At 42.8% G+C, this 12,877-nt stretch overlaps 1 protein-coding gene across 1 annotated transcript; it reads right to left on the bottom strand.

Annotated features, from left to right (window-relative positions):
• Positions 1-404: 404 nt before the first annotated feature.
• LOC306781770 (transcriptional repressor scratch 1-like) lies at positions 405-5,446 on the bottom strand (the record flags this gene model as incomplete). The annotated part of the gene is made up of 2 exons (XM_079274787.1): positions 405-1,132; positions 5,335-5,446. The coding sequence occupies 2 exons, from the start codon at positions 5,444-5,446 to the stop codon at positions 405-407; spliced, it is 840 nt and encodes a 279-aa protein (XP_079130913.1).
• Positions 5,447-12,877: the final 7,431 nt, after the last annotated feature.

Here is a 12,877-nt window from a genome sequence, read left to right as displayed (position 1 = left end):
ATATAGGCTTACTATTGTCTGTGTCGTCATCCTCATCATCATCATCATGAGTGTTCCAAAATATATGATGCCGTACTGTCTCTAAATGCCAGAAGGAAGCCGTGTGAGTATTATTGTCTCCATCCAGAACAGACGGAGAAGGAGGAGGTGGTGAGTTTTTTGAGGAAGTGCATGCGTACATCAGTTAAATCCTTAAGTGGGCAAATCTCAAGGAGAAAAATTGTGCTATTGTCATCATCATGAACAGGCTCCGAGGGAAAGCAAGGTGGGGGTGGAGTAAGAGAGGGGGAGGAGGGAGAGCAAGGTCACATTCTGACCAAAAATAGATTGTTCGTGACTGCAGTTCAGTCTGTAAGGGTAATGTATGTCTGCAGTTCTGTCTGTTGTTTTATCTATGCAGGGGGTCATGCATCTAGGGGGCCGAGAGGAGAGAAGGGGCCTTTGAAACAGGCAGACTCATAGTGCTTGTTCAGGTAACTCTTGAGCGCGAAGGTCTTGTCGCAGCGTTTACACTTGAAGTGCTTGAAGGCCGAGTGGGTCTGCATGTGAGCGCGCAGGTTGGAGCGGTCGGCGAAGGCCTTCCCGCAGTGGGCGCAGCCGAACGGCTTCTCGCCGGTGTGAGAGCGCATGTGGCCCTGTAAAAGCCAGGGTCGACTGAAGGCTTTCCCACACACGTCACACTTGTGCTTGAGGTTGTGAGTGAGCAGGTGCATGGCCATGGCGGGCATGGACACGTACACCTTACCGCAGGTCGGACATTTCTTTGCCAGCTTGCTGTCCAGAGAGCGGTGTGTCTGCTTGTGCCGGCTCAGGTTGGAAGACGTGGCGTAGGTTTTGCCGCACTCGTTGCAGGTGTGCCTCTGGATGGCCCTGGGACTGCTGATCGCTTTCCTCCTCGAGCGGCCATCGGTGATGAAGAAGGCATCGACTGAGTATCCCTCACTCACCGCAGCATCTCCGTTGATGTAGCCGTCGGTGATTTCTGAGCCAGGACTGTCGGGGGACTCCGAGTCAGGGGCCCCGTAGTCACTGTGGATACCATCGTAAAGGGGTTCTGGGGAGGGCACTTTGATCCCACCGTCGCTCTCGCCATCGTACACAACAGGGCTGATGTAGTCACTGATGTATCCAGCTGACAAGGGAAAGAAGAAAAGAGTGTTAGGTCATGGAAGTTGATATAAAAGTGGTTTTACACAGAGACAGGGGAATCAAAGTCATTCAGATCCAGATTAGTATTAGTATTAGAAGTATTTGTCCCGGATGTAGCCATGAAATATCTTGATAGGTGGTAGATTTTCCTCCATTAAAATAATCTAAAGAAGCCCCCCCCCCCTCACGCAGCTGTATGGGTTCTTCTTCTGCATCCCATTTGAGTGCATTTATTATGAATCACAACATAGAGATGATGGGTTTACATGTATAATCCAAACAGGTTGCTCATTCAACCAGTCACTTGTTTCTAACATGTTACTGTATGTTGTTGAGACACCATTAAGCCGTTCACTAAGTGCTATGGATGAGCACAAACGCTGACTCGACAGGCAGTACAATTTTGTACGAGTTGAAAAACAGGATGCATTTTTTTCTTTAAACTGCAGCAGAAAAGTAAAGCTGGCAATGCAATAGGAGAAACAGAAGGTTCCAGAATCCCAGTTCAGTAACTTTACATGTACTTCCAGCCTAAACCCGATCATCTCGTGTTTTGCTCCTCTTCTCACTCTAAACCGATGAAAACTTAAATAAGCTGCCGCCTGTCAGGTGTAAAAGTACACAGAATACTGTGGCACAGTCCTTCAGCATGTACCTGCCCTGGAGTAATACTGCAGCAACTATGGCCAAGTCCAATTTGATGCATTTAACCCTGCATACGAAGTATGGGAAGATTCTCAACTCACAACGAGTAAAGCAGCAGTAGCAGATGTAACTAATCGTAACAACTTTAGACATATGTGACAGTCTGAATTGGCGTATTGTAACACAGAACATCTCACACCTGTGGCCAGTAGTGGTGAAAGAAAAAAGCCTGCAGTAGGAGTCCTGAGATAATCCAGCAATATACTTCCTCTCAGTTCTCAAAGGTTGCAGTTTAAACACTTCCTCTGAGGAAGATAAATGCACACAAATATGTCAAATGCACACAGGCTGACCCTGAACTTGAGAAAGCTGATTTAGGCTGTGGAAATGAGCATCAGCACCACGGACAGATCCAGTGCGCTGCAGGTCGATGGCACAGTGACAGCAAGGCTACTGAACAGGCTCAGTCAGTGCAGGCAGCAGTACAGTGGCTTTTTTATAGATCAAGGGCTTTAACAGTTGCAAGGACTACTCCCTCTTGACGAACCGGTAAAAATGCTAGTTATTTCGCATTTGACATATTTTTTTCACAGGCGTCATGAATATGTGAAGAATGTGTACATATTTATAAATAAATGTGGAGTACATAAATGCATACTAACTAGCATATTTACTCGCATTATAAAATAGCTTTAGATTTGATTCCCTCCCTGGCAGTCGGGTCATTACACACATGTTGTTTTCTGCTCCTTCACGGTTTTTGGTTTGTTTGATCATTCAACATATTTCGCTGAAACATGCATTTTGGCTGACTGTCTTTGAAACTATCATTAGTGTGACGGTGCATGTTTGGTAAACACAGTTCATTTGTTAATAGCTTCAGTGCAGATGAATCCCTAAACACAACCTGTGACACTTCATGCATCCACAACATAGACGGTTTTCTCATATACACACCTAACACATCCCCAATGCCTATACCCATGCAACCTATGCAACATGTCAAGAATTCATGTCGCCCAAAAGTCAGGAAAAATGTGTTATTCTAGATATCAATGTTGAGGTCATGTGTTATGTGTTAGTTATATATGTAGTGTAAATATGTAGTAGGACAGACATAAGAAAGGACAGACGTCTATGGTTCATCGTGCATCTTCAAAAGATGTATTGTTGCAAAAAATAGTTAATTTTTCTCCTTAAGAAATGAATCTTGTTATTATTAATCCAGTCTCTCAGAGGATTTCTGGGTAAGATGCAGAAGCAGCTATGTGACACCAGCTATGTGACATCACATATCTGTCTGCTTACGATAAGAGCTACCACGTATCTCCCACAGCGTCCCATCTGAATACACAGTCCCATCACATACACGACGCACAGAACACGGGCGGGATATAAATTATTCCGAAAGCCTGTTCGTTCAAGCAGAGAGTTGCTCCTAATGTGGTGTTGTGGGTAGTGCTCTGTGCAGTACTGTATGTAGACGCTGCATTAAGCTGTTGCCATCAGATGTTGGGGATGGAGACAAAAGGTGGCTGGGACAGGCAGCGTTGCACGCTGCTGCTGAGGTGGCAGATCGCGTGTCAAGCCAAGCAGGGCTTGTTAACCTCAACGTTATAAATACACCACTGACAGCTTTTTTTTTTGTTGCTCTATACGAGCAGTGAAATGCAGGCAAGAATGCACACGGAATACACATGTTGATGTGCAACAACGTGTCAATGGCATTGGGGTGGAAGCAATACAGTGGCTGCATTTGCATGGCAAAGGCATCTCTGTTTTGTTTGTTTTTTTGTGTGTAAAATGTGACACAGTTACAATGTGTAGGGAAGTTCACAGCTTCAGGAGCAAAGAGGCAGCACTGAACAATGAATCACATAACTGCAACGGGGCCCTGCTTCGTTAAGAGTTCCTAAAGAGTGACTTTAAAATGTCGTCATAAGAAAGGAACCAACGCAGTAACTAAGCATAAAAATACCAAACAAGGCCTGATGTCTTGGACAATGAATTTGCTCAGATTGAAACACTAAATCTCTGAGTCTTAGTGAACAGAAAATGATTTGAGAGCAGTGCTTTGTTTTAAAAAAAATTTCAAGTTAGTCCAAAATAGCGAATGCCCTTGAATAGAAATGTGACGTCCATTCATAATCTGCTACCCATGTTCAACAGTTCACCAGTGAAGTGAGGAAAGACGTCAGCAACGTCAATTCTGCTTTTGGTGTGACAATGTAGACTTGAACTATTGTAGGCATTCAAAGCATTTATTAAAATAAATAATCTTTCGTCCCTGCAGGATGTCATCTTGCGAAAAAATCTGCCAACACTGCAAAAATGGAACAGCCATACCTGAACACGGAGCACACCCAAAACCCCATGCAGAGTGAAGGCCTGTGATGAGGATCATTTTGGATGCAAAAAGATATCGAGAAAACACTGGACTGGGCCACTGATGGTAATGTTTGTGGCCACAGCAGTGTTACATAAAGGAGAACGAGACTGCTGCTCATTTGTGCTGCACCTGGAGGCGGTTGGTGAATAATATTATCATGTTTTTAAATGATATAAACTGTTATCAAATATAAAGTGTCACTGTGTTTTGTCAGTTTATTTTCTGTATGAAAGATCTACACCAAACCTACAGGAAACAATAAAGTAGGTTTCATGTGTCATCACACTGAGCGTGCAGCACTTTGACTGCGACTGAGCTTTGCCTTTTGAAAATGCACCAGATATTAATAAACACTGACCGTCTTTATCTCTTTTAACCTTACTTCGCCTGCGTAGGGGGAAACGTCCCAGTTGACTGTGAGCCAAAATCAATGATACATGGGACACGCTGGATTTAGTTGATTCTCAAGTGACCTTTCTGCTCCAGTGGCAACTCAACTCCTACAACCCCCCGAACGTTTAAATCAAGCCTGCTTTGGCTTAGATACTCAGTAAATACCGTGGGTGCTATCGAGCAGGGGTGTAGTGCTTGTTGATGTTGGCAGTCCTTCAGTGTTCCTGTGCCCATCTCATGTCATAATTCTCTGAAGTCATGCAGAATTACTTATGTGGTAGTGGACTTGGTAGTTGCGGGGCTTTGAAGCTTTTGTTATCCATCACAGAGGTAATAACTATGTGATAACTCTGAGCTGTCTGCCGTTGTTCTGTAATCAATGATTATAGGCTACTTATCTGCCTGAAGTACCCACACATCACCCTGTAGCAACACTGTAATGCGTTACACATACGCCAGACTAACTGTTACAGGATAGTATAAGAACAGACGCAACACTTCATGCACAGCTGAAATAGGCTACGCACATTTTAAATATTTTACTAAGAGTAAAATATCTCCGTATCGACGATTGGGATCAATCAGAGAGAATCCCTCCAGGACACGACCGCTAATTTCACCTCAAAGCTTTATTTTCGGAAACAGCATTGTTAGGCTCCCTCCCTGCCTGTCCTCCTCCTCCTCATCCTCCGTCAGACGCACTTGTTTTTGAGACACCTGTTACTGTTAGTGCTGGCTGTGTAGGCAGCATGACCTACCTTTGTTATGCAGCCGCAGGCTGAGGTCTGTCCTGTGTCGGTAGACGTTCCCCAAATCCGCTCCGGAGAAATCATCTAGTTTCACCTTTTTCACCAGGAAAGACCTTGGCATGGTGGTGCGACACTCTCACAAACACAACAACACACACACACAAACACAGCCGTTTTCCGACGGCCTGGCCAGCGTGCTGATTCGCCCGTAACACACCAACAAGACGGGCGGATTGGAGGAAGACTGTCGGGCTGCGAGTTGATCCGGTAAAATAATTTCACGCTCAACCACGGCTTAGTTATTATTTATTTTCTGTTTTCTGTCCCCCTGCTTTAGTCCTCGTGCAGAGAGGGTGAGGAATTCAACTTCAGCACCGGACAGCTCCCCCACGGGGGGTTCCTCGCGCGCTCTGTACTCGCGAGCAGGCGGCAGACCAGGGGGCAGAGGCTCGTGAGCTGTCCAAAAAATACAAAATTAAAAAAAAAACAATATAACAAGCGGTGGGAGGCACCCTGCAGCGCGTGCGGCGGCTCTCGGGCCCCTTTAAAGAAGAGGAGGGGGAGGTGGAGGGATGCGAAGAAAATAGGGTGGGGGGGGGGGGCGCGACAATTTTGGAAGCTTTTCAAAAAGAAAAATGCCGGACACCGTGCCCTTCGCAGAAATAGTCCTTAATTCCCGTTAATGGTGACTACTTAGGTCGGTAAAAAAAAAAAAATCACAATAACACTCCCTGCGGGTGAATGAATCAACAGCGTCCCCTCTTTCTGTATCCCTCTCTCTTCTCTCTCTCTTCCCCTCGGTATCTCTCTCTCTCTCTCTCTCTCTCTCTCTCTCTGCAGCGTCCGCGAGGTATTTCAGTGAGTGTGCCGTCTCGCGATCAGCTGTTGGTATTTATACGGCGCAGAGAGAGAGAGAGAGAGAGAGAGAGAGAGAGAAAGAGACAGAGAGAGAGAGAGAGAGAGAGAGAGAGAGAGAGAAAGAGACAGAGAGAGAGAGAGAGAGAGAGAGAGAGAGAGCAGGGTGGAGGGATGCTTAATTTAATCCATCCCACATCCCCGGGGAGAGGCGACTGGCCCGGATGATTTATTGAAGCTGTTATCACCCCCCTCTTTCTTTCTCTGTCTTTCATTCTACTTCTCCCTCCTTCCTCTCTCTCTCTATGTCTTCATTTTTTGAGGTGTGTGTGTGTGTGTGTGTGTGTGTGTGTGTGTGTGTGTGTGTGTGTGTGTGTGTGTGTGTGTGTGTGTGTGTGTGTGTGTGTGTGTGTGTGTGTGTGTGTGTGTGTGTGTGTGTGAGGCGAGTCACCATGTTTTGGGGAGATAAGAATGGAAATAGTTATGTTTTGTTTTAAAGCACTCATCGATTTGCCTCAGCTATCATGTCACACTCATTTTAAATATTGTGTTTTGTGGATTCTTTTTGGTAGTCCAAATTCTTCTTTTTTGTTTTCCTCTTCTTTTTTCACCTGCTAGGCATATTCTGTCTTTGCTTTTTTCCACGATGACATGGATTATATGGGGGATATTAACTATCATGCTGAGAGCCTCTAATTATCATTAATGTGGCCCCGAAGGCAAATGGGTGTGTCGACCAAATGGAGTGTTTTACAGTGACTGCCGGATTAATATGGCCGTAGAGTAATATCTCCTCCAGGGTCACATTGGGTTCACCGGCAAGTTTTACAAGATCAAGGATTTTTGCTGCTCTGTGTCGATTTTATGTAATGACAACAAAGATAACTTGAGAGATTAATGAATCATCTGCTGTGTGGACGGTCTTTATTCAGCCTCACTCTCTTTTTGTTCCGCCTCCCTCCGTCTCCCAAGTTTAATAATATCACTTGAAAATGAATTTGAAAAAGAGGAAAAATAAATCTAAAAGTCGTGGACCGTCTAAAAACCTTGTTGTTACGTTTGATATTCATGTGAACTGCAGCCTGGAACCTTACAAATGATACTCACAGGTTGTAAGTGGGTCATAATCGTTATCACTGTATCAGTTTGAGACCCAGAATGACAGTGTATAAATAATTAGTCCCAGGGTGTGAAGGTAGCCGACACATGAGCTTTGATTAGAAAGTAGTGCTGTGTTTTAATGAGGCAGGTAGACTGAAGGACACACTGACTCAGGTTCGTGGGCTGTAAGAAAGTTGCTGAACATCTGTTAAAGGTTCGGGGAATGACTCCGATCCAGAGAGATAAACCACTTAAAGATCAAGTATTCGCAGTAATGGGAGGGTTTGTCGTATCAACTAAACATCAGAGCTAATTGGAGCTAATCGGGTCTGTTGTTGCAGAAACTTAGTCTTCCTGAATTTCTTTAGTGGATCTCACTTTAACTTTGGTAATGACTCAGGATCTGTGGAAATTAGACAATAAGGGGAAATGAATGAATTACATTTGAAATAGATATTTTGAATATTTAGAGTAATTTTGCAATAGGAAAGGCGGTCACCTTGTTAGTTCCTCAAATCTTCTCTTTTTAATCTCACTCGGTCTCACCGTATCTCTGTGAGTCAAACAGATGGGGAAGGAAAGTGGAGATGTGTTAGAAATGTTGCAGAAGGATGAGGTTTCTTGCATAGTTGACTATGAAGATGAGAAGTGTTGTGGTGATGAAGACTGAACTGACTGAGGCATCTGGGTCATCTGAGCTTGATGCATGGATAACTAGGGGACGGATTTATTTCCACTCTGTATTTAGTATTGATTACAGGCCATATGACTTGTACAATATGTATGTGTGTAACGATGACTCATGACTGAACGTGTGTGTGTGTGTGTGTGTGTGTTGTGATATCAGTCCATCTGTTGCCCTTAATCAGGGGAGAACAGATGAGTTCCATCACCTGGAGACTGGCTCAGGGAGGTGCAATTAAACACACATACGTACACACACACGCACACACAACAGGGATAACACAAACACAAAATATTCAACCACATCTACAACAACTGTCGGTTGACAAAAATAACCCGCAACATGAACAACACATTTCATCATCATTAGAGATCATGTGAACACACACGCACACACACACTCAATCTAACAGCCACACACACACAAATCCAGCATACACACAGACAGGTCTCAGCACACACACTGAGGCTTGACGTCTAAATGTCGATGTTTATCTACTAAGAAGTGTCCTACAGTATGTTATCATATTGGCTTCTGACATTTTTAAACTTAGACCAACAGTATATTCTACCAGCAAAGACGAAGCACCAAACTGACAGCGAGTCACTCATTACGTTGCCATCAGATTGAGGATGTGAAAGTAATTTCTGAAGATGGAAGGGACAATATCTCACTGCAGCTCACATGAGTATAAATTGCAGGCAAAAGTAGAAAGCTCTAGGTGTTCCCTTGTTGGTGTCATTCTCACACTTCGCTCACAGCACCTCCCTTTATTTTTGGGACGAACAGAACATATTTGATTTTGCCAGCAGGCCTTGTGAGTAACCCAAAACGTGATGCAGTACAAATGCAGATTTGCCACTTCTATTATTTCATCTGGTCAATTTGTTCACGTTTGACTGAATAAAACAACCGACGTATCTTTGGTGTTCTGACATAAATATGCAGCTCTTTGCTTTTTATCAACTGCAGATATAGTTTTGTTTTGAACAAATAAAGACTTTATAAGTAATTATATATATATATATATATACAGTATATATATATATGCAGTATATATGTATATTTTTTAAGTATTTTACTCCTTTTATCAATGATTGAAGCAAAAGTCACTCCTACTATGTCCATCGTCATCAAACAGTGAACATTGACAGTGACGATAGAGCTAAATGTCACACAGAACTTAATGTCTGGATTATACAATGATGCAAGATGTTATGTATTCAATCTGTACTTAACTGTAATAATTTAAAAGGACAGCAAGCTGCTGCACATACTGGAACTACCCATACAGAGTTAGATTGAATTGAACTGAATTGAATTTAGGACGTAACACCTTCCTGCAAGGACTGATTCACAGCGCTTGACTAAAGTATGATCAATGAACAAAATGCAAGAAATTACTTTTTAAATCACGTGTTTGTATAAAGATGGATTGAAAAAAGTGACTAATATATTTAAGGGTTTTTTCAGGGAGCTCCTCCATAATTGAAACAACGGTCTAAGGGTAGAAGAGGTTGTATTTATGATCTGATTTAGGATTTGTTCTATTTGAATAAAACTGACTTCACTTTCTATTTCATAAATGTAACATTATGTTTGACGGGAATGTGGGAGAAATGTATCCTCTGTGCGTGTGTGTGTGTGTGTGTGTGTGTGTGTGTGTGTGTGTAGGTGTGTGTGTGCGTGTGTGTGTGTGTGTGTGTGTGTGTGTGTGTGTGTGTGTGTGTGTGTGTGTCAGACCCTGCCGTGAGGTTAGCTGTGATAGATGTCCTGTTTAGTTTAATTGATGCTGTGCCACGTTGAAGGCCGACATGTGTGTTGTACACTGAACCCAGAGCCGCCGCCCAGCTGGCCTGTGTGCATGTGTGTGTAAGTGGACGTGGGTGTGCATAAGGTGCATGGTGCATGTTGCGGGTCGGCATCTGCTGCCTTACACCCCAAAATGAACACATGCACACAAACACATGTCTAATGGTTTACTAGAGTAACACATAGTGCTTTTAGATATTACCCCTAAAACACACACACTGACAAGAACTGCAGTTTAGCACAGCATAGTGAAGAATATCCATGATGCAGAAGAAGAGTGGTACGAAAGAAGGTGTAACGACCCTTTGTGGCCAGAAACAAACATTTGAATGTGGTGTTTTTAGTGTTTGGCATTGAGATGTTTTCCTCTTACTTAAAGCACAATGTTTCATCAAGGAGCATCAGAAGTCAAAATATATATTCTGTCTCTTTGACTCTCATTTCGTCTTTTCTGAAGGTGAGCCTTGTTCTGTTCTGTCCTAAAGCTGTTCTGTCGCAGTAACGCTAAATATTGCTGAGCAGTTCTTCTCATCAGGCACGCACACACACACACAAAAGACATATGCACACACACACACACACACACACGCACGTGCACACTTGCAGACACACGCAGAAGTGCTGGGCTAGGGGAGAAATGTGGCCTGTTTCTTTGCAGTTTTTGATGACTCCGGCTGTACCGCTGAAACAGAATGCAGCGTGCATTAGCACATAGAATGTCCCAAAACAGAGGAGAGGAAAGGAGATACAAAACACAAACGGCAGGTGCCTTTACATCAGGAAAATCTAATCTTAATAGTGGGTGTCAAAGATGTTTTCATTCACAGTTTTAAGAAGATATATTTAAAAAATAAAATCTGATTGACTGTAGGTTACCGTAAACATCAGCAACCATTGTTGACAAAACAATCTCCACCCAAGGTCCACTAACTGGCCTGCTCCGGAGCGTTCAACAGTATCACACCGTCTTCATTGACTGATGAAGATTGTGAAGTTGTCATGGAAGTGTAGGTTTTCAAAATGTACATTATTCTGAGCACTGCAAACTAGCTATGTGGACCTTAAATATTATTATTTGTGGTCCACATAGCTAGTTTGCAATGCATATAATAATATTTGTATTATTATTATCCTTATTATTACATAGTCATTGCACCCAGAGAACATGCTGTATTGTGAAACACATGTTGTCTTTCTCAGTGTTTGGTCTTTTCAGCCTGATTTAGAAAAACAACGTAAAGCCTCATTCGTTAACTGAATCTGAAATAAATGGATTGCTTTGTCTTTAGGAAGTAATGCGCTCCAGTTAAGAATGTATAATGCATTTGTATTATGTTCATAATAGATCCATAACCGAAGATCTCGCAGTTTGCAAAGTAGGATGTAGATTAATGCTCCTGGCTTTTTATTTCTGCTGTCGGAGATGAACATCACACATATTCACACAAACAAACAACCCTTGTGCACCAAAAAGACTGCAGCACTAAACTCTCTCTGGCCCACAATGCCATAGATATAGATATTTCTCTCCCCCTCTCTATCTTGGGGTAATTGTGTGAATCAAGAGAGATTGCATTTACCCAGACAGCTGAGTGGCGAGCTGGCAGGGTAACAAATGGCCTGATAACCAGCGCTACTCTGATCCCTCTCAACGCAGAAATAAGAACAAAAAAAATCATTACCTGCTTCAGACAGGCCTATCCTGTGATGTCGCATGGGATAAAGAGAGACATATTTCGGAAGCACAGATAAGTGAAGGGGTGGGACGGAAGGAAAAATGAAAGAATGGATGAGGGACAGAGATAAAGTGAGTGAAAAGGTTGTGGAAATGTTCCAGGTAAGATTTTTATTTGTTTTACAGATCGGCCCACTTATTCAGTGATTTCGGAGCATAGACGAGAGAGATGGAAGATAAAACACTTTGGTCAATCAATCAATTTGATCAAAACATTAAAGAACCTATAATTCATTCACTATTCCTTTTGTTTTCCATCCATTCTGACTCTCTGTGTACCTTTAAATGGCAAGCACATCAAGCAAATAATCAGATTTTTGAAAGCAAAATATGCCGGTACACACACATACACACATAGAGTCTCAGCAGTGTTTGAAAATGCAACACGCTATGGCTTTGAAACTGACATTACTTATTTAGTTTGCATTCATGGAAAGTACAAAGGCAGTCACTGCAGCATCAGGTTGATGTTTTTAGGCTTTGTTTGTTCCAGGACTGGATCACATGACCACAAAGCACGAGTGAATTTGTGCTGCAGCCAGCAATTCATGTCAAATCAGGGCGGGTGTGTCATTACCTGGTAAAAATAGCTTTCAAAAATTCAACAATTCCCGCACATAAGCTGCCTTAATCAATATTGTTTAAAATCTTAGAAGTACTTAATTGACTATACCAGCACATTTTATAAGAGATGAAGCCACGGAGAATTATCACCTGACTGCAGATCGACATGCTGAGCATGTTAACATCTTTCAGCTCATTGCTTCGTTTTACTGTTCACTCACACTACTCTCGTTGTTTATTTGTTTATTTAAAGGAGCCCAATTAGCTGATGCTGATGCTGATGCAGTCATTTGGGAGACACAGACAAGTGATGTCGTCCTGCCCGTAGGGGCGTCAGATCCAAAAAGACTTCTGTGTGTCGCTCTAGGGGGCTTGGACAAACAACATATATTGTCATTTAATTAGGAGGACTTGTTGGTAAAACTGTTTCTTCACACATTTACACATCAACTTAAAAAGATAACACTGCATCTGTGTTCATGGAATGGATGCAGGTTTAACAAATATTGCAAAGAACTACTAAAACACATGAATCCTGCAACTTTTTAAAATATTGTTGAACTTCTACCCAATGCTCTGAACAATAAACTAGTCACAGCCCACAGTGTTGTTGGTAACATGGATCCTTGTGGACCTCCTCAGTGGATTCGGAGGCTCAGCGCCCTTCCTCCCCTCCTCCTCCTCCTCCTCCTCCTCCTCCTCCTCTTCTTTTCCTCTTAGTGTTTCCAATATCATCAGAGCTTTCTTTCTTTCATTCCATCCACACCACAATTGTGGTTTCGATGTTTTTTAGTTTTTTT

Source organism: Melanostigma gelatinosum, assembly GCF_949748355.1.
Source record: "Melanostigma gelatinosum genome assembly, chromosome: 9".
NCBI lineage: Eukaryota > Metazoa > Chordata > Actinopteri > Perciformes > Zoarcidae > Melanostigma > Melanostigma gelatinosum.
This window is presented reverse-complemented; position numbering and strand designations above follow the sequence as displayed.